Below are 27,636 nucleotides of genomic sequence, written 5' to 3' on the forward strand. Positions count from 1 at the left end.
AGGCCACACTTACCCATTTTCAAAATCTACGTGAAGACACCTGTGCTATAAAGTAGGGGTGTACAGCCAAGTAGAGAAAAGGCAGCCCTAACCAGAGAAACACAGAGGGAAGCTGCCTGCCAGAGCCTTGGCCCTGGGTGGGCTGAGGCAGGCTGAGGCGGAATGAGCCTGTGCAGTTAAGAACAGCTCAGCATGGGTGCCCACGGCTTAGGCACCCCCACCCAGGGCACACGGGGAGAGCCACGGCCTTGGATCCCCCACCCAGGGCACACAGGGAGAGCCACGGCCTTGGATCCCCCACCCAGGGCACACATGGAGAGCCACGGCCTTGGGCCTCCCACCCGGGGCACACGAGGAGAGCCACGGCCTTGGATCCCCCACCTAGGGCACACGGGGAGAGCTGGGGGGCTCCGGGGCCTCCTAGGCACCCACAAGCAGATGCTGGAGAGGAGGCGGGGCCCAGGTGGCTGCATGGGCAGACATGAGCTGATGCAGTGGGTGCAGGGCCAGGTAGACACAAGGATACGGCTCCCACCTCAGGTCACACAAGGTCAATTCTAGGTGAATGAAACCTCTGGACACAGGCCAGGTAGATTTCAGCAGCTGGAGGAGCAGCTGGGGTGGGTGCTGGGAGCAGGATCTGAAACACAGCTCCATGCTCCACAAGAGACGCCACGGGGCTGGGGCCTCACTGGCCTCCTCGTCCCCTCGGCCTGGGCAGTGGCGGGGAGCCAAGGACAGCACAGGGCGTCCTCCACAAGCCGTGGCCAGAGGCGCCGCTCCCGATTAGCGAGGTCTGAGAGAAGCCACACTTTGGGAAAACCAGGGAAGGCTGAGAACAGGAGGGCGAGAGACAAGGCTCGGTTCCTCCCACCTCACTGCGGATAATGGTGTCAAAACCACATAAAAAATGTCCTGGCCGGGCGTGGTGGCTCACGCCTGTAATCCCAGCACTGTGGGAGGCCGAGGCGGGAGGGTGACTTGAGGTCAGGAGTTCGAGACCAGCCTAGACAACATGGTGAAACCCTGTCTCTACTAAAAGTACAAAAATTAGCCCGGCGTGGTGGCATACGCCTGTAATCCCAGCTACTCGGGAGGCTGAGGTAGGAGAATCGCTGGAACCCAGGAGGCAGAGGCTGCATGAGCCGAGATCGCGCCACTGCACTCCAGCCTGGGCGACAGAGCAAGACTCCACCTAAAAAAAAAAAAAAAAAAAACAAAAAAAAACCAGAAATGTCCTCACGCCCCCAGAGACATGGACAAAAGTATCTGGGAGTGATAAGGCTTTAAAACTTCGGCAGCCTGGGAGCGGTGGCTCACACCTGGAATCCCAGCACTTTCAGAGGCTGAGGCGGGTGGATCACTCGAGCTCAGGAGTTCCGGACCAGCTTAGGCAACATGGTGAAACCCCATTTCTACTGAAAATACAAAAACTAGGCAGGCGTGGTGTGCGCCTGTGGTCCCAGCTACTCAGGAGGCTCAGGTGGGAGATCACCTGGGCCAAGTCGGCCAAGGCAGCAGTGAGCCCCGTCAGTGCCGCTGCACTCCAGCCTGGGCTGTAGAGTGACTCTGACTCAAAAAAACAAAAAACAAAAAAAACCCAAAAAACCTCTTCAGCAAAAGCCTCAGCACGGAGGACGAGGGCCACCATGGGCAGGCCAGGCACAGGCTTCACAGATAACGGAGAAGCCTCACAAAGTCCTATGTTTTTTAAAAAACACAACAGCAGGAGTGAAAACTGGGCCACAAACCAGAAGATGCCGGCAGCACAGGCGACATTTAGCAGATTACGAGAATACACAAGCTGCTCCAATGAACCAAACACACAAGCCAGTGGAAAATCTTTTAAAAAGGCAAGAAACAAAAGGAAGTTTACTGAAGAGCAAGACCCGAATGACTATAACAAACATTCAACTTCATTAATATCAGGAAAAGGCAAAATCACAACCCATCAGACTATACTCCCCCCCAGGCCAGCCAAAATCAACACAGGCAGCTCAGGGCATGGACAGCCCATGGGGCAGGAGTGTCCTCTGTGGGGCTGTGGGAAGCAGCCACATCACATGGAAACCGCGCAGTGCCGGTGGCAGCACGGAGCGCAGGCCCAGCCCCGGCCCAGAACCACCTGTGCGGCGGTGTGGTGGGCAGGGATGGAGCACGAGTCCAGCCCCAGTCTAGAAGCATCTGTGTGGTAGTGTGGTGGGCAGGCGGCCCTTTTACATGCAGCCAGTGGCTCATGCCCACATCATGCCAACCCCGGGATGCCACGCCTCGGAGAAACCCGTGGTGACAGGAGAGATGGGCAGGGGAGTCTGCCCGTGAACGGAATGGGAGGTGCAGTGGGGGGACAGTCAGGAAGTGCAAAGAGCTCCCCTCAAGCTGAGCAGGTAAGGGGTGCGGCCCCCAACCCCAGCGCCTGAGACAGGGCCAGGCAGAGGAGCGCCGGGCTTCCTCCCAGCTCCAAGAGGCCGAACCAGGGAGGCACTGTGGGGTCCAGGACGGCCCAGGGGCCGAGGAAGGGGCACTGGGTGAGCAGGAGTTGGGGGCCTGGGCCAACACCACCGGGGGACTGAGGAAGGAGCGTGGGGTGAGCAGGAATGGGGTCCTGAACTGACACCACCGGCGGGCACCCTCGTCCACAGCTCCCCACGGAAACTGGAGTGAGCAAGCATCCAGCATGGGGACCTGGAATTCCAGACGGAAGCTCCAGGCTGTGAGCAGCCCCCACTGGGAGTGAAGGCCCCCAGCAGGGAGGCGGGGCCATCCCGGGATCTCTGTTGGCAAAGGCCTGTGAGACAGATGCTAATTTTCTTCAGGGCTGGAAAAGCAACGTTTCTGGAAGATCCGCTTCCACTGTTGAGAGGCTCACGCGCATCTTCTAGGTGAGATGGTGCAGCCTCACCTGCTCTCACCCCCGCATCCTAACTGAGCGGGAGCCCCCCACAGAGGCTGTGAACCGCGTGTGGAGGGAGCCACTACCTTGTGGTCCCTGTGGATCATGAGCGGCTCCTAACCGAGCGGGACCCGCACACAGAGGCCTCAGCAGCCGCTACCTTGAGGTCCCTGTGGATGATGGGCGGCTCCTAACCGAGTGGGACCCGCACACAGAGGCCTTGGCAGCCGCGTGTGGAGGGAGCCACTACCTTGAGGTCCCTGTGGATGATGGGCGGCTTCTGCCGGTGCATGTGCTGCACGGCGCGGCATGTCTGGTAGAAGATCTTCAGAACCGTGTCGCACGACAGGGGACCTCGAGATTCCATTTTCTTCAAAAATTCCACCAGCTGCCCTAAAAGAGAATGAAACTCACATGGAGGTAGGAGAACAGGGTCCGGAGACAGGGAACCTAAGGCTGTTTCACGCGGACTTCCCAGAACTAAATGGAAAGGAAAACCCTAACTTTCCACACCTAAGTAACAAAACGACCAGAGGTGACTCCCTTTGACCTTTTCTGCCTGGCAGATGGGAAACTGCCTGACTGCAGATCTCCTCTTCGTTTGCAACTCTGTAACTTCACCCTGTCTTCTGATTGCTTTTCGTAACCAATCAGATGTTTGCACAGGAGTGTGACCTTCTGGTTGGCTGCTTTCTGCAACCATTATGCTGATGGCGGGCTACCACTTCGTTTACATGAGGTGAGCACAAAGTGGCCAGTGGGAAACCTCTAGGGGGTATTTGGACCCGAGAAGATTCTGCATCCGGGCCCTTGAGCCGCTGCTTGGGCCACCCCCACACTGTGGAGTGTACTTTTGTTTTCAATGAATTCCCGCTTTCGTTCTTTTGTTGCTTCATTCGTTCTTTGCTTCGCTGGGCGTTCTGTCCAGTTTGTTCAAAACGCCAAGAACCTGGATAACTTGCAGTCACCACTCTACTGTTAACATCATCACCGTGGAGCGATCAGTGCTCTGCCCTCCCTGGCCCCAGGCCACGTTACAGACTCTGCCACGCCGTGCCACGCTAGGGGCTCCGCCACGCCGGGCCACGCTACGGGCTCCGCCACACCCCATGCCATGCTACGGACTCCGCCATGCCCCATGCCATGCTACGGACTCCGCCACGCCCCAGGCCACACTACGGACTCCGCCACGCCCCAGGCCATGCTACAGACTCCGCCACACCCCAGGCCACATTACGGACTCCGCCAAACCAGGCCACGCTTCGGACTGTGCCACGCCCCAGGCCATGCCACGGACTCTGCCACGTTGGGCCACATTACAGACGCCACACCACACTTTGAACTCTGCCATGCCCCAGGCCATGCTACGGACTCCGCCACACCCCAGGCCACGTTACTACGGACTCCACCACACCGGGCCACGCTGCCTTTTCCAGCCACAGTCCCAGTTAAGCCCACCCTGAGTGCCGCTCCCGCCTTTCCTTCCTTTAGCTGCTGCAGAAAGGGCTGCAGGTATGAGGATGCCCACCTCAGCCCCGTGTGTGGGACCACTACCCAGTGGCAGGGGTGGGCCCGGAGCAGCCCCACAGTCAAGTCACACACAGAGCAGAGGCCAGGGGGCAAGACGCCCAAGCGTCACCGAAGCAACAACCACGTCAGCATCCCAGCAGCCGAGCTGGCGTGTTGTTAACGTGAGAACCACATCGGCATCCCAGCAGTTGAGCCGGCGTGCCATTAACATGAGAACTACATTGGCGTCCCAGCAGCCGAGCTGGCAAGCCATTAACGTGAGAACCACATTGGCATCCCAGCAGCCGAGCCGGCGAGCCGTTAACGTGAGAACCACATCTGTGTCCTGGCAACCGAGCCAGGCATGTCATTAACATGGATACAAAGAGAAATGACTACAAATACACAGGTGCTCAAACCTCTAAGTGAACACTTAGTGTCCTCAGATGACAAATGATCATTCTCACATTCACAACAGTCTCAGTGCCTGTGCATGACCCACACCCCAGGGAGCCCGTCCTGCCATGGCTGGCACCTTCCAGGCACCCTAGCCCTGGCCCAACCAGGAAACCAGGGATGTGGGGCCGGGGCGGCACGCAGGGCTGAGGACCTGCTGGGGACCGAAGCATTCACACTGCCAGTCACCCCAGCACCCCTATGCAGCCCCCACAGACGTGCAGACCCAACCCATCCTGCTCCTACCCTGATCTTACCCTGGGTCTTGCCCACTTCAGCTGGCCACAGTCCATGTGTGGCATCATCCCTGGGGCCTCTGCATCTTGTGCCCCGTCTTTTCAGCCCCATGCTCCTGCCTCTGCTCTCTACAGAGCAGCCACCGTCACCCTCTGCTCATCCCACTCCACACCCCTGAAGGCCACGACCCCTGCAGCCCCAGAGCCAAGGCCAGCACCACCACCACCCACGGAACCCACACTCAGGGTCTCCCCCACGCTGCCAGAGCTTGCGCTCCCAGCCACACCGGCCTCCCTTCCTCCCTGCCTCAGGACCCTCACACGCTGCTTCTGCGGCCAGGATGCCTCCCAGACCGCCCCTTCTGCTCACCTCCCAAGGAACCAACTCTGCCCACACCACCTAAACGTGCACCCTTCTCCTGCGACTCGTTCTCTCCCTGGCTCTTCGAGCCACCCAACCACCTGCCGTGGGCATGGATCAGCTGTGTCTGGTGAGTCACTGAGCCCCCGATGCCTGCACACAGCAGAGCGTGCAGCCAACTCAATTCCACTGACAATGAAGGCATGGTGTGAGAGCCGGTCGGGACCTGCCACAGCTCAGGCTGGGCCACACTAGAATCGACTCACAGACCGGACCCACCTGCATGTCCCCAGCACAGCCCAGCACTGCCCCCACCTGCACCCAGCTGAGGGGCCCTCCCAGTCCCCCAGCTCTGCCGGCCCTGGCCCTCAACCCCAGATGAAAGCCCTCCCAGCCCTCACCACAACTCCCTCAAAAGCTTTGTGCTGACCCTCGGAGAAACAGGGGGGCTCTCAGGAAAAATGAGGGGCACCCATAGGAGGAATGGGGTGCTCAGAAAGAGAGGAACAGGCCCGGGAGAGGCTGAGGCCAGGCCCGGAGAGTCAGAGTGGGGGTGACTTGCCCTCTACGCTGGCCATCATGGATGGGCGGGTCTGTTTCAGTGCCTCATTCTCAGTGAGAATACATAGGGTTTTTAAAAGTAAAAATTCTGTATGTGGCTGAGTGGGGAACGGGTATGTGGCTCTTCCCTCAGAGGACATTGGAGGGGTTGCCTCACGGGAGGGACCGGGCACATCCCCGGAGCCCGACCTCCAAGCCTCCTCCAGTGAGCCCTGAACCTGCAGCTGCACGGGGGAGCCCACATCCCTCCCGCTTCTCAGAGATGCCACGACTCTCCCCTGGCACAGCTGTGCCATCCACAGAGCCCTGCAGCTCAGCTCTCAGCCGCACATGCTGCTCCAGACAGGCAGTCCCCAGGAGTGAGCTGGCGCGCGCGTGCGTTAGTCTGCCTCGTGTATTTATGACTTGAAGGGCTGGGCCTGGCCCCTCTCCTTCCCACACCACCCCACGCAGGGTCAGCGATGAGCCGCTGGCCCCGGTCCTGTCCCCGCCACTACCTCATGCACACTATCCTGGGAACGCACTGGACACCGAGCAGCTTCAGTTCTCACACCCGTCCTGCTCAAGCCTTCCAAAGCCGGGATGTCTAGAACCAAGATTTACCCCTCGCAAAGCCTTTCTGATCTCAGAAATGACGAACGAGGGAGATAATCAGCAAAACATCCATCACTAGACCCAGAGGAAGCCCCGTCTGGCCTTTATCCAAGTTGCTCCAAGTGTGCTGGGCAGAGGGTGGGGCAGGGCTCACACAGCAGGCAGGCTGCAGCTCCAGGAGGAAGCCCGCAAGCCTCAAACAGAAGACGCAGTGATGCATCCACACCAGAAAAACCAAGCAGCCTTCTGGATGGAACGAAGCGACCGCACCACGTGGAAAGAGGCCTGAGCAGGGTGCTCTCGCCAGCGATCCCAGCGCCTCAGGAGGCCTTGGTGGGAGGATCACCTGAGCCCAGGAGTTCAAGACCAGCCTGGGCAACACAGCAAGACACCACCTCTACAAAAAATATAAAACTTAGCCAGGCACAGGGACCAACACCTGTAATCCCAGTGCTACAGGTGTTGCTTGAGCTCACGCGTTCAAGACCGGCCTGGCAACATAGTGAGACTCTGTCTCTAAGAAAAGTTTACTCTTTAAAATTAGCTGGGCATGGTGGTGCACACCTGAAGTCCCAGCTACTCCAGAGGCTAAGGCGGGAGGACTGCTTGAGCCCAGGAGTTTGAAGCTACAGTGAGCTATGAACCACTGCACTCCAGCTTGGGCAACAAAGCAAGACCCTGTCTCCAAAAAAATATGCCTGATACGGTAAATTTTTTTAAAAAGGAAAATTATATAAAGTAAAATCCCATTTTTATAAGCACTCATAAAACTCTGGGTTGTTGTTGGTTTGAGACAAGAGTCTCGGCTCACTGCAACCTCCGCCTCCCAGGTTCAAGCAACTCTCCTGCCTCAGCCTCCCGAGTAGCTGGGATTACAGGCCCCCACTACCATGCCTGGCTAATTTTTTTATTTTTACAATACAAAAGAGACGGGGTTTAGCCATGTTGGCCAGGCTAGTCTCGAACTCCTCACCTCAAGCGATGCACCCGCCTCGGCCTCCCAAAGTGCTAGGATTACAGGCGTGAGCCACCGCGCCTGGCCTAACTCTGTGTTATTTGTATTTTGTCAATCAGCATGTATTCTTTTATAATGAAAACTGACAAGTAACACCACGAGCGGGAGGCCCCACGGCGTGATGCGTGCTCCCGACGAATCTTAATCCCACTGGTTTCAGCACCTCCCAGCTCTGCAGGAGGCCCTAGAAGCGCAGCCCAGGAGCGGGTGTCAGAGTCCAGGGACATCCAGAGAAAACAGTGCCATGAACAACAAGAGACTGACTGACAGACCCCTCAACCGAACACACAAAGGAGCCTTGACGAGGCCCCGGTATGCGCACGGGAAGGACTGGGTGCAACGTGTCAAGGATGGGAGAGACAGCCCAGCACGGACTGCATGGACGCACGGGAGGGGCCGGGAGCGACCTGTCAGGGATAGGGGAGACAGGGACGGGAAGGGCCCAGCACGGACCACACAGCACAGCCTCACCAAATCGCAAGGATCTTCTCAGGGGCACAAACACCAGTGGCCATCATGGAATTTCTCTCAGGCTGTATAGGGTTATGAGGCTTTCTGGTCTTGACGTCCGCGACTTATTTTTAAATGGTTAGAATGGAGAGAGGGAAAGCCGCCGTGGGACACGCTCAAGTCTGGGGAACCCCATGAGCAGGAAGTGGACAGTGGACGCCCCTTGTGCTGCCTTCAACTTTTCCGCCAGTTTGACGTTTCAGAACACAACACTGAGAAACACAAGCGGCACATCCCCACAGTGTCAGCTGAAGAACTGGGGCTACCTGGCAGCATCTCCTCAGCCCGCAGGCAGCTCTGACCACCCCTCACCCCCGAGACTTCTCGGCCACGTCAAGCACCCATCCGCCACCCACGTCAGGACAACCCTGGCAACAGGCGCTGGAGGGCCGCAGAGGGGCCTGGGCCAGCTGCCAGGTGTGGCATCAAGGAAGGGCCAGGTGGGGCCCCCAAGCAGAGAAGCATGGGCAGAGCCAGGGGCCCGCAGGCAGTCAGGTCTCACCCAGCTCCTCCCAGGCACAGCTGCAGAGAGGAGACCCTGCCCAACAGGGCACTGACAGGTGCAGCCGCTACATCCAAGCAGCTTACACCCCACAGTCCACCCTCCCTCACTCAGCACAGGGCTCCCCCAACTCAGCACAGGGACACCTACCCTCAGCAGTACAGAGCCCCCTGCTAAGTGCAGTCCTCCCTCCATGAAGCTCAGGGCCCCCCCAACTAAATGCAGGCCCCCCACAAAGCACGGGATGCCCCCATCCCACTAAGTGCAGTCCCCCCTCCACTAAGCACAGGGCCCCTTCCATGACGCTCAGGGCCCTGCTCAGTGCAGGGGTCCCCCCTCAGCTCAGAACCCCCTTGCTCGCCCTCCATTTCTGGACACATGCCCCTCCTGCCGCCCTCTCTGCTAACCTGCTGCCCCACCCCTACCTGTCCCCTCAGGCCTGCGCCAGCCGGCCTGCGGTAACAGCTCCTCCTGGCTGCTGAGCAGGGGCTGGCTTGTGGACGACAGATCTCACGCGGCTACATGTGCCCTCCCCACAGGCTTCCTTCTGTGGGACTCCCTGCCTCAGTCTCCCCTGCTGCTCCCGGCCTCTCCTCTCCCCTCTCTCCCTGCCTGGGGGACAGACGCAGGGGAGTCACTAGTGTTACCACCCCCTCGCCGGCCAGGCCACAGCTCTGAGGCCTCCCCGAGCGCTCGACTTCCCCTCGTCACCTGGCACAGGAGTTCTGGAGGGCATCGGCACGAGGCAGGGCTGGGGGTGGAGCCGTGCTCCGAGGCACAGGTCTTGTTTCCCCTTTGCAGACACAGCCTGAGGCTCAGCAGGGTCAGGCCAGGTCTCCGGCCAGTCAGCGTGGGCTCCAGTGACACCAACACGACATCCCCCGCAGTCACTCACACAGACCACTCTGCCCCTAGAACTCTCCGAAAGCACCACCCCAACCCACCGGCCTCTCTTCCTGTCCTGACAAACGGACCATGGAGTCGCTGTGCCATCTTCCTGGGCTCAACCCTGATGAGGCTGGGCACCCACAGAGGGACCTGGAGTTGTCCACCTCTGTGGCCTCTCTTCTCCTTGCCGGGACCCCAGAGCCCCTGACAAGGACGGACAGCAGCACTCCTCCACCCTGCTCAACACCGCTCACAGAAGGCCACCACGCTCCACCCCACAGGGACCCCAGAGCCCTGAGAAGGACAGATGCTCCTCCACCCCTGCTAAACACCACTCAGGGAAGGCCACCACACTCTACCCCGTGCTGCCACTGGAGACAGGCAGGATGGGAGCCCGGCTCTCTGGCTGCCTGCAGCTCTGCGAGGAGACGATGCAGGTGGCCCACCCAGACAGTGGGAAGCTCACTGGGTGTCAGCATGGGCCTCTCACAGAACTACTGTCAGAGAGCTGCCCGCGCTTCCCACTAAGACCAACACAGCTTGAGAGAAGATGCCGGGCATGTTTCACAGCCATGCAGCTGGGTTAGGAGGCATCAAGCTGGCCTCTGCTGGGTTAGATGGCACCAAGCCGGCCTTCACAGGACGTTACCTTTACAGAGCTCTGTGAGCAAGAGGAACTCAGCCTGTCCCGTGTCTGACTCCTCTTTTCCTATAGATGCTGCAGAACAAAACTGGACAATGTTCGGGTGGCCGGAAAGCTTTTTCTGCAGTTGTCTTGTTAAAGGAGAATGTGCATAACCATGACCACAGTTCTGTGCACTTAAAAATAAATGTATACAATATTAACACACTGAAGTCAGAATACTTGAATCGAACCCCCTTACAATTTTAGACGTCAGAGCGGAAGATGAGGGAGAGAGCAGTGGACGACCGAGAGAAAGGCAGACAGAGGCAGGAGGAGCTGCAGGAGAGGGCGGGGACAAAGGCAGGCACGCCGGCCACACACACCTGACCACAGCGACACCAAAGTCCATCCCGCGCCTGGCAGGAGGAGGCAGGGCCCTCAGGGGGCTGTGCACAGGGAGGCTGCGGCGTGGCTGTGTCCACCTGAACCCACACTCAGGCAGCCAGCGGGCTCTCCGAGTGAGCAGAGCTAGGAGAGGAAAGAGAGGCAGAGTCTGAGGGCAGCCAGGGCCGAAGACTCCAGGCTCAGGAGGGGCATGTGGCAGTGGACAGGGAGGGCAGCCCCCAGATCCTCTGTCAGCGCCGGGAGATGCCCCGCCCAGTCATGCTGGGACAGCCTGAGAAGGGACGAGAGGGGCGGCTGAGAAGCCACATCCGGGACTGTGGGAGCCAGGCCAGCTGCACGGCTCTCAGCCAGGTCTCCGGAGGAGCTGAGGGGGCCGGGCCGGGCAAGGGCCCCCTGTGGTAACCAGCCCATCCACTGGGCAGGGAGACCTCTTGGGTAGGAACAACTTCATTCCCAACACTTCTGAATCTTCTACTATTACCCTGGCAGTAAAAAAACAGAAAAAACTGCTTCTTACTAGAAGTCGCCTACAACTAAGTTTGGTAAAAGCAAAAAGCCGATTTTAACACATGAAAGACAATGTCACAGAGTAGCCTCTTGGCCATTGGCGGTCACAGCTTGACGCAGGCCTGTGCCTGCCAAAGCCACCGTGCTGGCTCCTGGTTCCAGGAAAAGGATACCATGAAGCAAACTTCTTGAATGATGGCTCTGTTCTTTTCCTCTTCATTGGATAATAGCCTCTGTATCAGGAAACAGCACACACAAAAGATGAAAGTAAGTTTACCTTCCTACTCCACCCGATGCGTCATCTCAGACATAAGCACGCAAGAGAGCAATGCAATGAGTCTAATACAGCTCCCCCCGTTTCGTGTGTCTCCACCTCTGACCCCTGTAAAAACGTGCTGGGGGTTCAAGACCCTCAAAAGATCTTTGTGATCCAAGGACACAAGAAAAGGCAAAAACAGGAGCCTTTCCTCCAAATGGGCCAGAGTAAAATGAGACAGACAAGAAGGAAGAGCGGTGATGCTCTGCAGACACGGGGGCAGCATGCGTGCAGACCACGACAACAGGCCCACGTGTGCCCACTCTCAAAGGCGGGGCCGCCCTGGTGCCCAGCGTGGTGACAGCAAATGGGGCCTTCTTACGTCTCAGGACAAAACTGCCAGTACAGACCCTCCCACAGTGACCCCTATTTACAGACACGCTAGCAACACATATTTTTTACAAGCAGCTTTTAAACTCCTTGTATTCATAGAGCCCTTATTTTGGCACATGGAGGCCAAGAGGGCATGACCCCACCGTGAGGTCACCCCCAGCACAGCCCCTGCCACAGGGCAGTCAGGGCAACAGGAGTGTGAAGCCCAAAGCCGGAGACCAAGGCTCCTGCAGTGCCCAAGGCTGCTGAGATTCAGCAAAAGCAAAAGGGACAAGTATGTCCAGGCTGTAAAAGGAAACAAAGTAAGTAACAGGGACCCATCCCTGAAAACACTGTCACCAGAGAGTCCCTTTACATACGTCAGAAATCCAGAGAAGGCGTTAAATGGTTCATTACCTTTAATGCATACTCTCTGCCACTCCCCACATCTTGAGCTTCATACACAAATGCAAACCCTCCTGAAAATTAAAAAGACTTGTCAGTTCAATGCTATGATTTTATTTAACATATCAGGCTTTAAAAATACCTTCACTAAGTAAAATACAAATTGACTTGTGGCGTGGCCAGCAGTTTTCTACAAAACATAATGGCCCCAGCGTACACGCCCCCTGCAAACACGGCCCCAGCATACATGCCCCCCCACACACAGCCCCAGCGTGCACAGCCCGCCCACACACACATAGCCCCAGCGTGCACGGCCCCACACACACACAGCCCCAGCATGCACGGCCCCCCCCACACAGCCCCAGCGTGCACGGCCACACACACACACAGCCCCAGAGTACACGGCCCCACACACACAGCCCCACACACACAGCCCCAGGGTACACGGCCCCACACACACAGCCCCAGCGTGCACGGCCCCCCGCACTCAGCCCCAGCGTGCACGGCCCCACACACACACAGCCCCAGCGTGGACGGCCCCCCACACACAGCCCCAGCGTGCATGGCCCCCCGCACTCAGCCCCAGAGTGCACGGCCCCACACACACACAGCCCCAGCATGCATGGCCCCACACACACAGCCCCAGGGTACACGGCCCCACACACACAGCCCCAGCGTGCACGGCCCCCCGCACTCAGCCCCAGCGTGCACGGCCCCACACACACACAGCCCCAGCGTGCACGGCCCCACACACACAGCCCCAGCGTGCACGGCCCCCACACACACAGCCCCAGCGTGCACAGCCCCACACACACAGCCCCAGCGTGCACGGCCCCCACACACACAGCCCCAGCGTGCACGGCCCCCCCCCCCCCCACACACACAGCCCCAGCGTGCACGGCCCCACACACACAGCCCCAGCGTGCACGGCCCCCCACACACACAGCCCCAGCGTGCACGGCCCCACACACACACACAGCCCCAGCGTGCACGGCCCCCACACACACAGCCCCAGCGTGCATGGCCCCCCCCCCCCCACACAGCCGCAGCGTGCACGGCCACACACACACACACACAGCCCCAGAGTAAACGGCCCCACACACACAGCCCCAGCGTGCACGGCCCCCCGCACTCAGCCCCAGCGTGCATGGCCCCACACACACACAGCCCCAGCGTGCACGGCCCCCACACACACAGCCCCAGCGTGCATGGCCCCCCCCACACACACAGCCCCAGCGTGCACGGCCCCACACACACACAGCCCCAGCGTGCACGGCCCCAGGGTGCACGGCCCCACACACACACACCCCAGCGTGCACGGCCCCACACACACACACAGCCCCAGCGTGCACGACCCCCACACACACAGCCCCAGCGTGCATGGCCCCCCCCCCACACACACACAGCCCCAGCGTGCACGGCCACACACACACACACACACACAGCCCCAGAGTAAACGGCCCCAAACACAGCCCCAGCGTGCATGGCCCCAGGGTGCACGGCCCCACACACACACAGCCCCAGCGTGCACGGCCCCACACACACAGCCCCAGCGTGCACGGCCCCCCCCACACACACAGCCCCAGCATGCACGGCCCCCCCCACACAGCCCCAGCGTGCACGGCCACACACACACACAGCCCCAGAGTACACGGCCCCACACACACAGCCCCACACACACAGCCCCAGGGTACACGGCCCCACACACACAGCCCCAGCGTGCACGGCCCCCCGCACTCAGCCCCAGCGTGCACGGCCCCACACACACACAGCCCCAGCGTGGACGGCCCCCCACACACAGCCCCAGCGTGCATGGCCCCCCGCACTCAGCCCCAGAGTGCACGGCCCCACACACACACAGCCCCAGCATGCATGGCCCCACACACACAGCCCCAGGGTACACGGCCCCACACACACAGCCCCAGCGTGCACGGCCCCCCGCACTCAGCCCCAGCGTGCACGGCCCCACACACACACAGCCCCAGCGTGCACGGCCCCACACACACAGCCCCAGCGTGCACGGCCCCCACACACACAGCCCCAGCGTGCACAGCCCCACACACACAGCCCCAGCGTGCACGGCCCCCACACACACAGCCCCAGCGTGCACGGCCCCCCCCCCCCCCCACACACACAGCCCCAGCGTGCACGGCCCCACACACACAGCCCCAGCGTGCACGGCCCCCCACACACACAGCCCCAGCGTGCACGGCCCCACACACACACACAGCCCCAGCGTGCACGGCCCCCACACACACAGCCCCAGCGTGCATGGCCCCCCCCCCCCCACACAGCCGCAGCGTGCACGGCCACACACACACACACACAGCCCCAGAGTAAACGGCCCCACACACACAGCCCCAGCGTGCACGGCCCCCCGCACTCAGCCCCAGCGTGCATGGCCCCACACACACACAGCCCCAGCGTGCACGGCCCCCACACACACAGCCCCAGCGTGCATGGCCCCCCCCACACACACAGCCCCAGCGTGCACGGCCCCACACACACACAGCCCCAGCGTGCACGGCCCCAGGGTGCACGGCCCCACACACACACACCCCAGCGTGCACGGCCCCACACACACACACAGCCCCAGCGTGCACGACCCCCACACACACAGCCCCAGCGTGCATGGCCCCCCCCCCACACACACACAGCCCCAGCGTGCACGGCCACACACACACACACACACACAGCCCCAGAGTAAACGGCCCCAAACACAGCCCCAGCGTGCATGGCCCCAGGGTGCACGGCCCCACACACACACAGCCCCAGCGTGCACGGCCCCACACACACAGCCCCAGCGTGCACGGCCCCCCCCACACACACAGCCCCAGCGTGCACAGCCCCCACACACACAGCCCCAGCGTGCACGGCCCCACACACACACAGCCCCAGCGTGCACGGCCCCACACACACAGCCCCAGCGTGCACGGCCCCCCCCCCACACACAGCCCCAGCGTGCACAGCCCCCACACACACAGCCCCAGCGTGCACGGCCCCACACACACACACAGCCCCAGCGTGCACGGCCCCCACACACACAGCCCCAGCGTGCACGGCCCCCCCCCACACACACACAGCCCCAGCGTGCACGGCCACACACACACACACAGCCCCAGAGTAAACGGCCCCACACACACAGCCCCAGCGTGCACGGCCCCACACACACAGCCCCAGCATGCACGGCCCCCCGCACTCAGCCCCAGCGTGCATGGCCCCACACACACACAGCCCCAGCGTGCACGGCCACACACACACACAGCCCCAGAGTACACGGCCCCACACACACAGCCCCAGCGTGCACGGCCCCACACACACAGCCCCAGGGTGCACGGCCCCACACACACAGCCCCAGCGTACACGGCCCCCCGCACTCAGCCCTAGCGTGCACGGCCCCACACACATAGCCCCAGCGTACATGGCCCAACACACACACAGCCCCAGCGTGCACGGCCACCCCCCCAACACACAGCCCCAGCGTACATGGCCCAACACACACACAGCCCCAGCGTGCATGGCCACCCCCCCACACACAGTCCCAGCATATACGGCCCCCCGCACTCAGCCCCAGCATGCACAGCCCCACACACGCAGCCCTAGCATACACGGCCCCACACACACAGCCCCAGCGTGCACGGCCCCACCCCCAACACACAGAGCCCCAGCATACACGGCCCCCCGCACTCAGCCCCAGCGTGCAAGGCCCCACACACACAGCCCCAGCATACACGGCCCCCAAGACACACAGCCCCAGCGTGCACGGCCCCACACACACACAGCCCCAACATACACGGCCCCCAACACACACAGGTCCAGCATGCACAGCCCCCCACACACACACAGCCCCAGCGCACACGGCCCCCAACACACACAGCCCCAGCACGCACGACCCCCCACACACACAGCCCCAGCATATACGGCACCCAACACACACAGCCCCAGCGTACACGGCCCCACACACACACAGGTCCAGCATATACGGCACCCAACACACACAGCCCCAGCGTACACGGCCCCACACACACACAGCCCCAGCATATACGGCACCCAACACACACAGCCCCAGCGTACACGGCCCCACACACACACAGGTCCAGCATACACGGCCCCCAACACACACAGCCCCAGCGTACACAGCCCCACACACACACAGCTCCAGCGTACACGGCCCCACACACACACAGCCCCAGCGTACAGGGCACCCCCCCCACACACAGTCCCAGCGTGCACGGCCCCACACACACAGCCCCAGCGCACACGGCCCCCCGCACTCAGCCCCAGCGTGCGCGGCCCCAGTGCATACACCACTGCCTTTCACTTCCTCTACTCCAGAGACAGACAGGAATAACCTAAGAACAGAGGTCAACAGAAGGAAAAACAAAACTACAAGCAGTTCTCCAAAGACCAACGAGATTGATAAATTCTAGACAGACTGATCCAGAGAGAGAGGACAGATCACCAATACCCAGAACAAGAGAGGGGACCTCCTTCCCTGACACCCAAAAGAGGAAAAGACATAAAAGAGAATACACACCAACGTCACTCACGAATGTGGACCCAAGAATTCTTCATAAAACAGCAAACCAAGCCCACCAAGACATCAGGAGCACAGTTGGTTTAACATTTGAAAATCAATTTAATTCTATTGTTTTGGGGTCTAATTTGCTTAGTTTTCTTTTAGCTTTCTGCAGTGGAAAAACTACATCATGAAATTTAAAACTCTCAGCAAACGAGGAACAGAAAGAAACCTCCCCAGCCTGATAGACGGCATCTGTGAGAGACCAACGGGAACACTGCATTTCGTGGTGCAATGTCGAATCCTCCCTTCTGAGATCAGGAAGGAGGCGGGGATCCTTGTTCTCACCACTGATGGTCGACACTGTGAGGAAGTTCTCGCCGGTGCCATCAGTCAAGAAAAAGAAATAAAAGGCATCCAGATGAAAAAAGGAGTAAAATTATTTTTATCTGCAGGTGACATGATTATCTATGCAGAAAATCTGGTGAAATCTACTAAAGAAAAGCTACCATAACTAACAAACGCATTCAGGATGGTTGTTGGATATAAGGGCAACATACAAAAACCAATTGTGCTTCCACATGCCCAAGGTTAGGCAGTGATTTTTTAGATATAAGCACAAAAGCAGGACCCATAAAAGAAAAATAATGATAAATGGACTTCGGGAATTTCTGCTTTTTGAAAACTGGTCAGAGGATGAAAAGATAAATCACTACTAAGTTTTGCAAATCATATACCTAATAAAGGACTTCTATCGAGAAAATATTTTAAAAATCCAAGTAACAACAATTTTTTTTTCTTCTGAGACAGGGTCCTACTCTGTCACCAGGATGGAGTGCAGTGGCACTATCACAACCCACTGCCTTGACATCTGGGCTCAAGTGATCCTCCCACCTCAGCTTCCCAAGAAGCTGGGACTACAGGCATGCGTCACCACACCCGGCTAATTTTTTTATTCTTTGGAGAGACGAGGTTTCGCCAAGTTGCCCAGGCGAGTCTAGCCTCCCAAAGTGCTGGGACTACAGGTGTGAGCCACCACGCCCAAAAAACAACAAAATTTTTAATGTGCAAAAGATATGAATAGACACATCACCAAAGATATACTTGTGACAAGTACACAACGTGTCCCACCACTGCCCATTAGAGAAATGCAGACTTAAACTGCGCAGATAGGACCCCATACCTAGTAGAATACCTGACATTTAAAAACCGCCCAGACCAAGTGTCGCTGAGGATGTGGAGCGACTGGAATGCTTACGCACGGCTTTTGGAAATGGAAAATGGTACAATCACTCTGGAAAACATGTTGGCGATTGCTTAAAAAGGTTAACATAAATCAACAATACAGCCCTCACATTACGCTGCTGTGTATTTACCCAAGAAAAATGAAGGCACACGTGCGTACAAAGACTTCTACACAGCAGCTTCATGTGCAATAGCCTAAAAATGGAAGCAACCCAAATGTCCATCAACAGGTGAATGAACGAATTACCCACACCTGTAACACTACCTAGCAATAAAAAGGAGGAAACTGCTGTTACATGCAACAACATGAATAACACACGAAAAGGCAGTATGCCGAGTAAAAGATGCCAGGCGAAAAAAAGAGAGTACATACACATACATACAGTCAGTGTACAGAAAACTCCAGAAAACACAAACGACCAAGCCAAAAAAAGAGAGTACATACACACATACAGTCAGTGTACAGAAAACTCCAGAAAACGCAAATGGATCTATGGTAACAGAAGGCCAATGCCAGGCCAAAAAAAGAGAGTACATACACACATAACAGTCAGTGTACAGAAAACTCCAGAAAACGCAAATGGATCTATGGTAACAGAAGGCCGATGCCAGGCCAAAAAAAGAGAGTACATACACACACATACAGTTAGTGTACAGAAAACTCCAGAAAACACAAATGGATCTATAGTAACAGAAGGCCGATGCCAGGCCAAGAAAAGAGAGTACATACACACACATACAGTTAGTGTACAGAAAACTCCAGAAAACACAAATGGATCTATAGTAACAGAAGGCCAATGCCAGGTCAAAAAAAGAGAGTACATACACACACATACAGTTAGTGTACAGAAAACTCTAGAAAACACAAATGGATCTATAGTAACAGAAGGCCAATGCCAGGCCAAAAAAAGAGAGTACATACACACACATACAGTTAGTGTACAGAAAACTCTAGAAAATGCAAATGAATCTATAGTAACAGAAGGCCAATCAGTGGTTTCCTGGGATGGGAACAGGAAAGCAGGGCAAAGGGTTACCGTGGGGAGGAGGGAGACCGTGGCGCTGACGCACATGCTTGCTGCCTTGATTAGCGTGGCAGATACAGTGTGTGACACACACATACATACATGACACGTGCCGAAACATTTAAAACATGCAGCCTGTATATCTCATTTTTATCTCAACTGTTAAAATATTTAAATAATAAATAAATCTGTGAGGAAAAACACAGATGAAAGGAAGTAAATGGAAATCCATGAAATAGAAAATAGAAAACAGATGGCTCCACTGCTAAATTACATCAAACACTTAAGGAAGAAATCACAACAAGCTTATAAAGTCTTTCATTAGATAGAGGAGAAAAGTTCCCAGCTCATTGCTTGAAGTTAGCATAACACTAACCAAAGAAGCGTATAAATACCAAATTAAGGAAAGAGATCACCCATTACCATAGACACAAAAAATCCTCAAGTAAATACTGGCAAACTGATTCCAGCAAAACATAATAAGGATACTACATCATGACCAGGTGGTATTCATCCCAGGAATGCAAGGTTGGTGTAACATTAAAAAATCAATCACTGTAGTAAACAACATTAGCAGAATAGGGAACACTGGATCACCAACAAAATTTAGAAACAACAACTACAAAAAACTGACTTCTAACATAAGACTTAATCGTGTTTTCTTCCTAAGATCAGGAACAAGGCAAGATGTCTGCTCTCAGCACTGTAAGCCAACATTTTACTGGAGATTCGAGTTAATGCAAGAAAGCTAGGAAAATTAATAAAAGGCATAAAGATCAAAAAGGAAAAACTAACAAAAGACACAAAACTTCAGTTAGCTAGGAAGAATAAGCTCAAGAGATCCACTGTACAACACGGTGACTATACAGTTAGTAACGACAGATTACATTCTGAAAAATGCCCCAAAACTGACAACTATGACGCAGTACATGTGTTAACTAGCTAGATGTGGGCTAGATGTGGTCATTCCACGATGCATATGTACTTCAAAACATCATAGTGTACATGACAAAGAAATCAATTTTATCTGTCAATTAAAAGATATATTAAACACAAAAAAAAGGAGGAACTAAAACTCCTCTCATTTTCAGATGCCATGACTGGAAAGACAGAAGGCTCCAAAGGCCTCAGTGCCACATGACCTTGGAAAGACAGAAGGCTCCAAAGGCCTCAGCGCCCCATGACCTTAGCAGGACAGAAGGCTCCAAAGGCCTCAGCGCCCCATGACCTTAGAAAGACAGAAGGCTCCAAAGGCCTCAGCGCCCCATGACCTTGGAAAGGCAGAAGGCTCCAAAGGCCTCAGCGCCCCATGACCTTAGAAAGACAGAAGGCTCCAAAGGCCTCAGTGCCGCATGACCTTAGAAAGACAGAAGGCTCCAAAGGCCTCAGCGCCCCATGACCTTAGCAGGACAGAAGGCTCCAAAGGCCTCAGCGCCCCATGACCTTAGAAAGACAGAAGGCTCCAAAGGCCTCAGCGCCCCATGACCTTAGAAAGACAGAAGGCTCCAAAGGCCTCAGCGCCCCATGACCTTAGCAGGACAGAAGGCTCCAAAGGCCTCAGCGCCCCATGACCTTAGCAGGACAGAAGGCTCCAAAGGCCTCAGCGCCCCATGACCTTAGCAGGACAGAAGGCTCCAAAGGCCTCAGCGCCCCATGACCTTAGAAAGACAGAAGGCTCCAAAGGCCTCAGCGCCCCATGACCTTAGCAGGACAGAAGGCTCCAAAGGCCTCAGTGCCGCATGACCTTAGAAAGACAGAAGGCTCCAAAGGCCTCAGCGCCCCATGACCTTAGAAAGACAGAAGGCTCCAAAGGCCTCAGCGCCCCATGACCTTAGAAAGACAGAAGGCTCCAAAGGCCTCAGCGCCCCATGACCTTAGCAGGACAGAAGGCTCCAAAGGCCTCAGCGCCCCATGACCTTAGAAAGACAGAAGGCTCCAAAGGCCTCAGCGCCCCATGACCTTAGCAGGACAGAAGGCTCCAAAGGCCTCAGCGCCCCATGACCTTAGAAAGACAGAAGGCTCCAAAGGCCTCAGCGCCCCATGACCTTAGAAAGACAGAAGGCTCCAAAGGCCTCAGCGCCCCATGACCTTAGAAAGACAGAAGGCTCCAAAGGCCTCAGCGCCCCATGACCTTAGAAAGACAGAAGGCTCCAAAGGCCTCAGCGCCCCATGACCTTAGCAGGACAGAAGGCTCCAAAGGCCTCAGCGCCCCATGACCTTAGAAAGACAGAAGGCTCCAAAGGCCTCAGCGCCCCATGACCTTAGCAGGGCCACAGGTCTCTGGGTGCCTCCCCAGCCTCCTCCTCTCCAGCCGCACCCCGCATTTGGTTCCAAGCCACCACATTGACACAACTGCTCTTCCTCAAACGCAGCAGGCCCATTCCTGCCCAGGGCCTTCCCACACACCACAGGCCTGGAAGGGGCCCCTGACCCTGGGCACCTCCTGGCTTGCTCCCTTGCGTCCCTCAGGAGCTGCTCCTCACTGCTTCTGCGATGCCTTCCCTAATGCACCTGCCCATCCCAGCCACTCTTTATCAACTTGTTCCTTTTTCCTGACACTTTCTGATATCTAACATTACATTACACACTACTCGGATACCTGTTTACCGTCTGTCTCAGCTAGACTATAAATACCATGAAGCAGAAATTTCCTCCACATTGTTTACATCTACATCCAGCACCTAATTGGTGCCTGACCAAAAGTGTATACTAAGGGCTGGGCACGGCTCATGCCTGTAATCCCAATGCTTAGGGAGGCTGAGGCAGGAGGATCACCTGAACCCAGGAGTTTGAGGCTGCAGTGAGCTATGATCAAGCCACTGTGCTCCAACCTGGAAGACAGAGCAAGATCTTGTCTCAAAAAACAAAAACAGGATGGGTGCAGTGGCTCAGGCCTGTAATCTCAGCACTTTGGCAGACTGAGGAGGGCGGATCACAAGGTGAGATCGAGACCATCCTGGCTAACACAGTGAGACCCCGTCTCTACTAAAAATACAAAAAATTAGCCCGGTGTGGTGGCGGGCACCTGTAGTCCCAGCTACTCGGGAGGCTGAGTCAGGAGAATGGCGTGAACCCGGGAGGCGGAGGTTGCAGTGAGCCGTGATCGCACCACTGCACTCCAGCCTGGGCGACAGAGCGAAACTCCATCTCAAAAAAAAATAACAAAAAACCAACAACAAAAAAACACAGCATCACTGATGTGACTTTTAACACCTCTAACGCAGTATCACACACAGTGCAGGGATAGCGGAAGGAAAATGAGCAGGAAGGATGTGCATTGAACTCCTGGTGGTGAAAACGCCACCAGGAAGGAGAAGGTCCCAGAACTCCAAGAATATTGTGACATTATTCTACCAAAATTGTGAAAAAGGTTTAGAGCCAATTTTTTTTTTTTTTTTTTTTGAGACAGAGTCTTGGTCTGTTGCCAGGCTGCGGTGCAGTGGCACAATCTCAGCTCACTGCAACCTCCTCCTCCTGGGTTCAAGCGATTCTCCTGCCTCAGCCTCCCAAGTAGCTGGGACTACAGGCGCCCACCACCGTGCCCAGCTAATTTTTGCATTTTTAGTAGAGACGGGGTTTCACCATGTTGGCCAGGATGGTCTCAAACTCCTGACCTCATGATCCCCCTGCCTCGGCCTCCCAAAGTGCTGGGATTACAGGTGTGAGCCACCATGCCCGGCCCCAGATACTATTTTGTTTAAAGGTTAACGTTTATTCTGGATAGTAGGACATAGGTATTTGTTATGTTACTGTATTTTTCTGCATTTTAAAATATTTCATAATTTTTAAAGACAGTAATATCTGGACTTGATCTCAGGACTTACTACACAGCTAAATTAATCAAGGCTATGTGGTATTGGCAGAGGGACAGATACAAAGATGACTGGAATGGAAAGAAAATCGCAGAAACAGCCACACAAATCAATCCAGGTGATTTCTTCTTCTTTTTCTTTTTTTTTTTGAGACGGAGTCTCGCTCTGTCACCCAGGATGGAGTGCAGTGGCACAATCTCAGTTGACTGTAGCCTCCGCCTCCCAGGTTCAAGCAATTCTCCTGCCTCAATCTCCCCAGTAGCTGGGACTACAGATGTGCATCACCATGCCTGGCTAACTGTTGTATTTTTAGTAGAGACAGGGTTTCACTATGTTGCCCAGGTTGGTCTCGAACTCCTGGCTTCAGGTGCCTTGGCCTCCCAAAGTGCTGGGATTATAGGCCTGAGCCACCACGCCCAGCCCATCCAGATGATTTCTGAGGGAGGCACAGAAGCAACTCCATGGAAGATCCACAAATGGTGCCAGACAATGAGCTTCATGTAAACGCCAGCCACATACAGTAATTCACCAAAATAAACACGGACATAAATCTACAACTGTGAAGGTTTAAAACTTTCAGAAAAACACAGGAGACAAATCTTCAAGATAAAGAGCTAAGAATCCTTAGCTGTGACAAGGCGTAAAAGGAAAAATAAATCAGACTTCACAATGAAAAACTTTGGATCTGCAACAGACCCCGTTTTTTTTTTTTTTTTTTTTAATTAACTGGTCTGAGTTTGCTTCCAAAAAGATCCTGTTTAGGGGATGAAAGGACAAGCTGCAGACTAGGAACAGATACTTGAAAACCCCATGTCTACGAAGGACTTAAATCTACAATAAAGAACACTCAAAACTTGGTCAAAAAAACATAATTAGGAAGTGGGCAAAAGACATGAACAGACATTTCACCCCTGAAGATATGCAGATGGCAAAGAAGCACTCCCAAGCTATCGGGAAAATGCAAATCAAAACCACAAAGAGGTATCGCTACACGTGTATCACAATGATCACAGTAAAAACCACGACGCCAAATGCTGGTGAGTATAAAGAGGAACTTGCTGTTACGGACTGAACTGTGTGCCCCCAAAATGCATCTGCGGAAGCCCCAGATGACCCTATGCGGAGACGGGCCCTGAAGTAATTAAGGATAAATAAGTTCATACGAGTGGGGCCCTAATCCAATAGGACTGGTGTCCTTATAAGATGAAGACACACTAGAGATGTCAGCATCCTCTCAGCAAAAAGGCAGCATCGGCCGGGCGCGGTGGCTCAGGCCTGTGATCCCAGCACTTTCGGAGGCCGAGGCGGGCAGATCACTTGAGGTCGTGAGTTTGAGACCAACCTGGGAAACATGGTGAAACCGTGTCTCTACTAAAAATACAAAAATCAGCGGCGCGTGGTGGTGGGCGCCTGTAGTCCCAGCTACTCGGGACACTGAGGCAAGAGAACTGCTTGAACCCAGGAGGCGGAGGTTGCAGTGAGCCGAGATTGCGCCACTGCACTCCAGCCTGGGTGACAGAGCAAGACTCCATCTCAAAAAAAAAAAAAAAAAAAAAAAGGCAGCATCTGCAAACCAGCAAAAGAGGCCTCTCCTGGAATCAGCACTGACAGCATCTTGCTCTTGGCCTTCAAGCCTCCAGAACTGCGACAGTGAATTTCTACTGCTCCCCACTCAGTCTGGAGTATTTTGTTATGGCAGCCTAACCAGGCTGATACGCTCCTACACTGCTGGTGGGAATGTATGGCCACTCAAGAAAACAATCTGGCAGTTTTCTAACGAACTAAACACATAATTACCACACATGAACCAGCAACTGCACTCTTAAACATTTATCCCAGAAATGAAAACGTATATTCACACAAAAACCTATACGCAAGTGTCACAGCAGCTTTATCTGTAGTAGCCAAAACAGGAAACAGCCCAGATGTCCTTCCACGGGTGGCCGGCTGGGCAAGCCGCGCACACTCACGCAGAGGGGTCTCACCACAGGAAACAAGCTACTGACACACAATTACCTGAAGAATTCTGCACTTCCCCTTACACTGCATCCTTCGAATGACAAAATCACAGACAGAGCAAAGACTAGAGGTTTCCAGAGGGTAAGGAAATGGCGTGGCTGTGAGAGGTGGCACGAGGGCTCCCTACGGGGATGGAGACTTCCACAGCCTCACCTGCAACAGGGTCAGCATCCTGACTATCACCACCGGGGAAACCAGGCAAGGGCCTAAAATAGAAAAGATCTCCATCTTTTCTCACAGCCACGTGGGAACCTACAATGAACTCAAAATAATACAGTTTATTTAAAATAATAGTAACGTACAAGACATTAAAGAATGGCATGTCGGGTACCTCCAAGACCCTGTTATATACATTTTACTGCACACACTCTGCCAATTAAGGAACAGGCACAGGCCAGGCACAGTGGCTGACACCTGCAATCCCAGCACTTTGGGAGGCCGAGGTGGGAGAATCACTTGAGCCCAGGAGTTCTGAGAACAGCCTACAGGCAACATAACAAGACTCCATCTCTACCAGAAATAAATTAAAAATCAGCCAGGCGTGGTGGTGCGTGCCTGTGGTCCCAGCTACCTGGGAGGCTGAGGTGGGAGGATCGCTTGAGTCCGGGAGTTCAAGACTGCAGTGAGCTGTGATCATGCCACTGCACTCCAGCCTGGGCAACAGAGCAAGACCTCATCTCAAGGGCAGGGAGTGGAGGGGCGGCGAGTGGAGGCACAGAGACATCAACTGCTAAAGCCAGGCCAAATCTCAAGGCCCAAGTTCCCTGAGGCAGCCTGGCCTGGGACAGCAGAGTGACCACAGCTAAGGCTTGCCTTCTCTTTCTCACATAAATTATATAAATATATAAACATAAGACCTGTATCCAGAGTAAGCAGCAACTCCCAACTCCTGCCCAATAAAAAACGGACAAAAAGGCCAGGCGCCGTGGCTCATGCCTGTAATCCCAGCACTTTGGGAGGCCAAGGCTGGCGGATGACCTGAGGTCAGGAGTTTGAGACCAGCCTGACCAACATAGTGAAACCCCATTTCTACTAAAAAATACAAAATTAGCTGGGCATGGCGGTGCATGCCTTTAATCCCAGCTAGTTGGGAGGCTGAGGCAGGAGAATTGTTTGAACCCGGGAGGTGGAGCTTGCCGTGAGCCAAGATGGCGCCACTGCACTCCAGCCTGGGCAAGACTCCATCTCAAAAAAAAAAAAAAAAAAAAAAATTGCTGAACATCATCATCCGGGAAATTCCAATGAAATCACAATGAGATCAACACCACTGCACACCCCCAAGAATGGATGTAATCAAAATGAGAGACCACAAGAAACGCTGGTGAGGAAGTGGAGAGCCAGGAACTCTCCACTGCAGCTGGTGGAAATGTAAAATGGTACAGCTACTGTGGAAGGAGGTTTGGTTGTTTCATGTGAAGTTCAACCTAAATCCAACCTGTAAATCAGCAATCCTACTCCTTGGTATTTTTTACCCAAGACAAAGAAAAACACATGTCCACAAAAAGACCTGAAAAAAAATGTTCTCAGCAACTTTATTCATAACAGTGGATACGGTTTGGATCTTTATTCATAACAGCGGACACGGTTTGGATCTTTATTCATAACAGCAGATACGGTTTGGATCTGTGTCCCCATGCAAATCTCATGTTCACTTGTGACCCTCAATGTTGGAGGAGGGGCCTGGTGGGAGGTGACCGGATTATGGGGCGGAGTTCCCCATGGCGTGGCTGCTCTCAGGATAGGGAGATCTGACTGGGTCATGGGTGTGGAGTTCCTCCCGGGGCTGCTCTCAGGATAGTGAGTGCTCTCCTGTGAGATCTGATTGGGTGATGGGGTGGAGTTCCCCCAGGGGCTGCTCTCAGGATAGTGAGTGCTCTCCTGTGAGATCTGATTGGGTGATGGGGTGGAGTTCCCCCAGGGGCTGCTCTCAGGATAGTGAGTGCTCTCCTGTGAGATCTGATTGGGTGATGGGGTGGAGTTCCCCCAGGGGCTGCTCTCAGGATAGTGAGTGCTCTCCTGTGAGATCTGATTGGGTGATGGGGTGGAGTTCCCCCAGGGGCTGCTCTCAGGATAGTGAGTGCTCTCCTGTGAGATCTGATTGGGTGATGGGGTGGAGTTCCCCCAGGGGCTGCTCTCAGGATAGTGAGTGCTCTCCTGTGAGATCTGATTGGGTGATGGGGTGGAGTTCCCCCAGGGGCTGCTCTCAGGATAGTGAGTGCTCTCCTGTGAGATCTGATTGGGTGATGGGGTGGAGTTCCCCCAGGGGCTGCTCTCAGGATAGTGAGTGCTCTCCTGTGAGATCTGATTGGGTGATGGGATGGAGTTCCCCCAGGGGCTGCTCTCAGGATAGTGAGTGCTCTCCTGTGAGATCTGATTGGGTGATGTGGTGGAGCTCCCCCAGGGGCTGCTCTCAGGATAGTGAGTGCTCTCCTGTGAGATCTGATTGGGTGATGGGGTGGAGTTCCCCCAGGGGCTGCTCTCAGGATAGTGAGTGCTCTCCTGTGAGATCTGATTGGGTGATGGGGGCAGAGTTCCCCCCAGGGGCTGCTCTCAGGAGGAGGCTGCCATGAGCTGAGATCACACCCCTGCACTACAGCCTGGGCAACAGAGCAAGACTCTATCTCAAAAAAATAAGAATAAAAAAAAACAGGCACAGGATATGAATGTGCAATGCCAGAAGGGGAGGCTGAGCAGCAAATAAGCATTACCAAACTCGCTACTCAGAAAGGCACAAATCAAAGCTTGATACTTTTTAAACCCATCAAAATGTCCAAATAAAACAAACCCCCAGGGGACACTCTGAGGACTTGGGACACTAGAGTCTGGTGCCCCCGAGCAGCCTGCAGGCCCCACGAGCAGAGCTGGGCAACCTTCCCCCACACAGCCCACCAGCGTCCATGCAAGGGGCTGAGGACACCTCT

At 55.4% G+C, this 27,636-nt stretch overlaps 1 protein-coding gene across 11 annotated transcripts in view; it reads right to left on the reverse strand.

Moving 5' to 3' along the window:
* Positions 1-27,636, reverse strand: part of GAK (cyclin G associated kinase) — a 90,611-nt gene that overhangs the window by 54,431 nt on the left and 8,544 nt on the right. For 9 of the 11 annotated variants that reach the window (XM_055384268.1, XM_055384273.2, XM_055384271.2 and 6 more), the window contains exons 2-5: positions 12,108-12,169; positions 11,236-11,295; positions 10,175-10,289; positions 3,144-3,286 (exon numbers count right to left, since the gene is read on the reverse strand). In XM_055384268.1, coding sequence (XP_055240243.1) covers positions 3,144-3,286; positions 10,175-10,289; positions 11,236-11,295; positions 12,108-12,169 — 380 coding nt within the window. Of the gene's footprint in view, positions 1-3,053; positions 3,101-3,143; positions 3,287-10,174; positions 10,345-10,533; positions 10,776-11,235; positions 11,296-12,107; positions 12,170-27,636 lie in introns of those variants that run through there. The other 2 variants (XM_055384272.2, XM_055384278.2) reach the window with 2 other exon arrangements.

This window comes from Gorilla gorilla, chromosome 3 (genome assembly GCF_029281585.2).
Source record: "Gorilla gorilla gorilla isolate KB3781 chromosome 3, NHGRI_mGorGor1-v2.1_pri, whole genome shotgun sequence".
NCBI classification, from domain to species: Eukaryota; Metazoa; Chordata; class Mammalia; order Primates; family Hominidae; genus Gorilla; species Gorilla gorilla.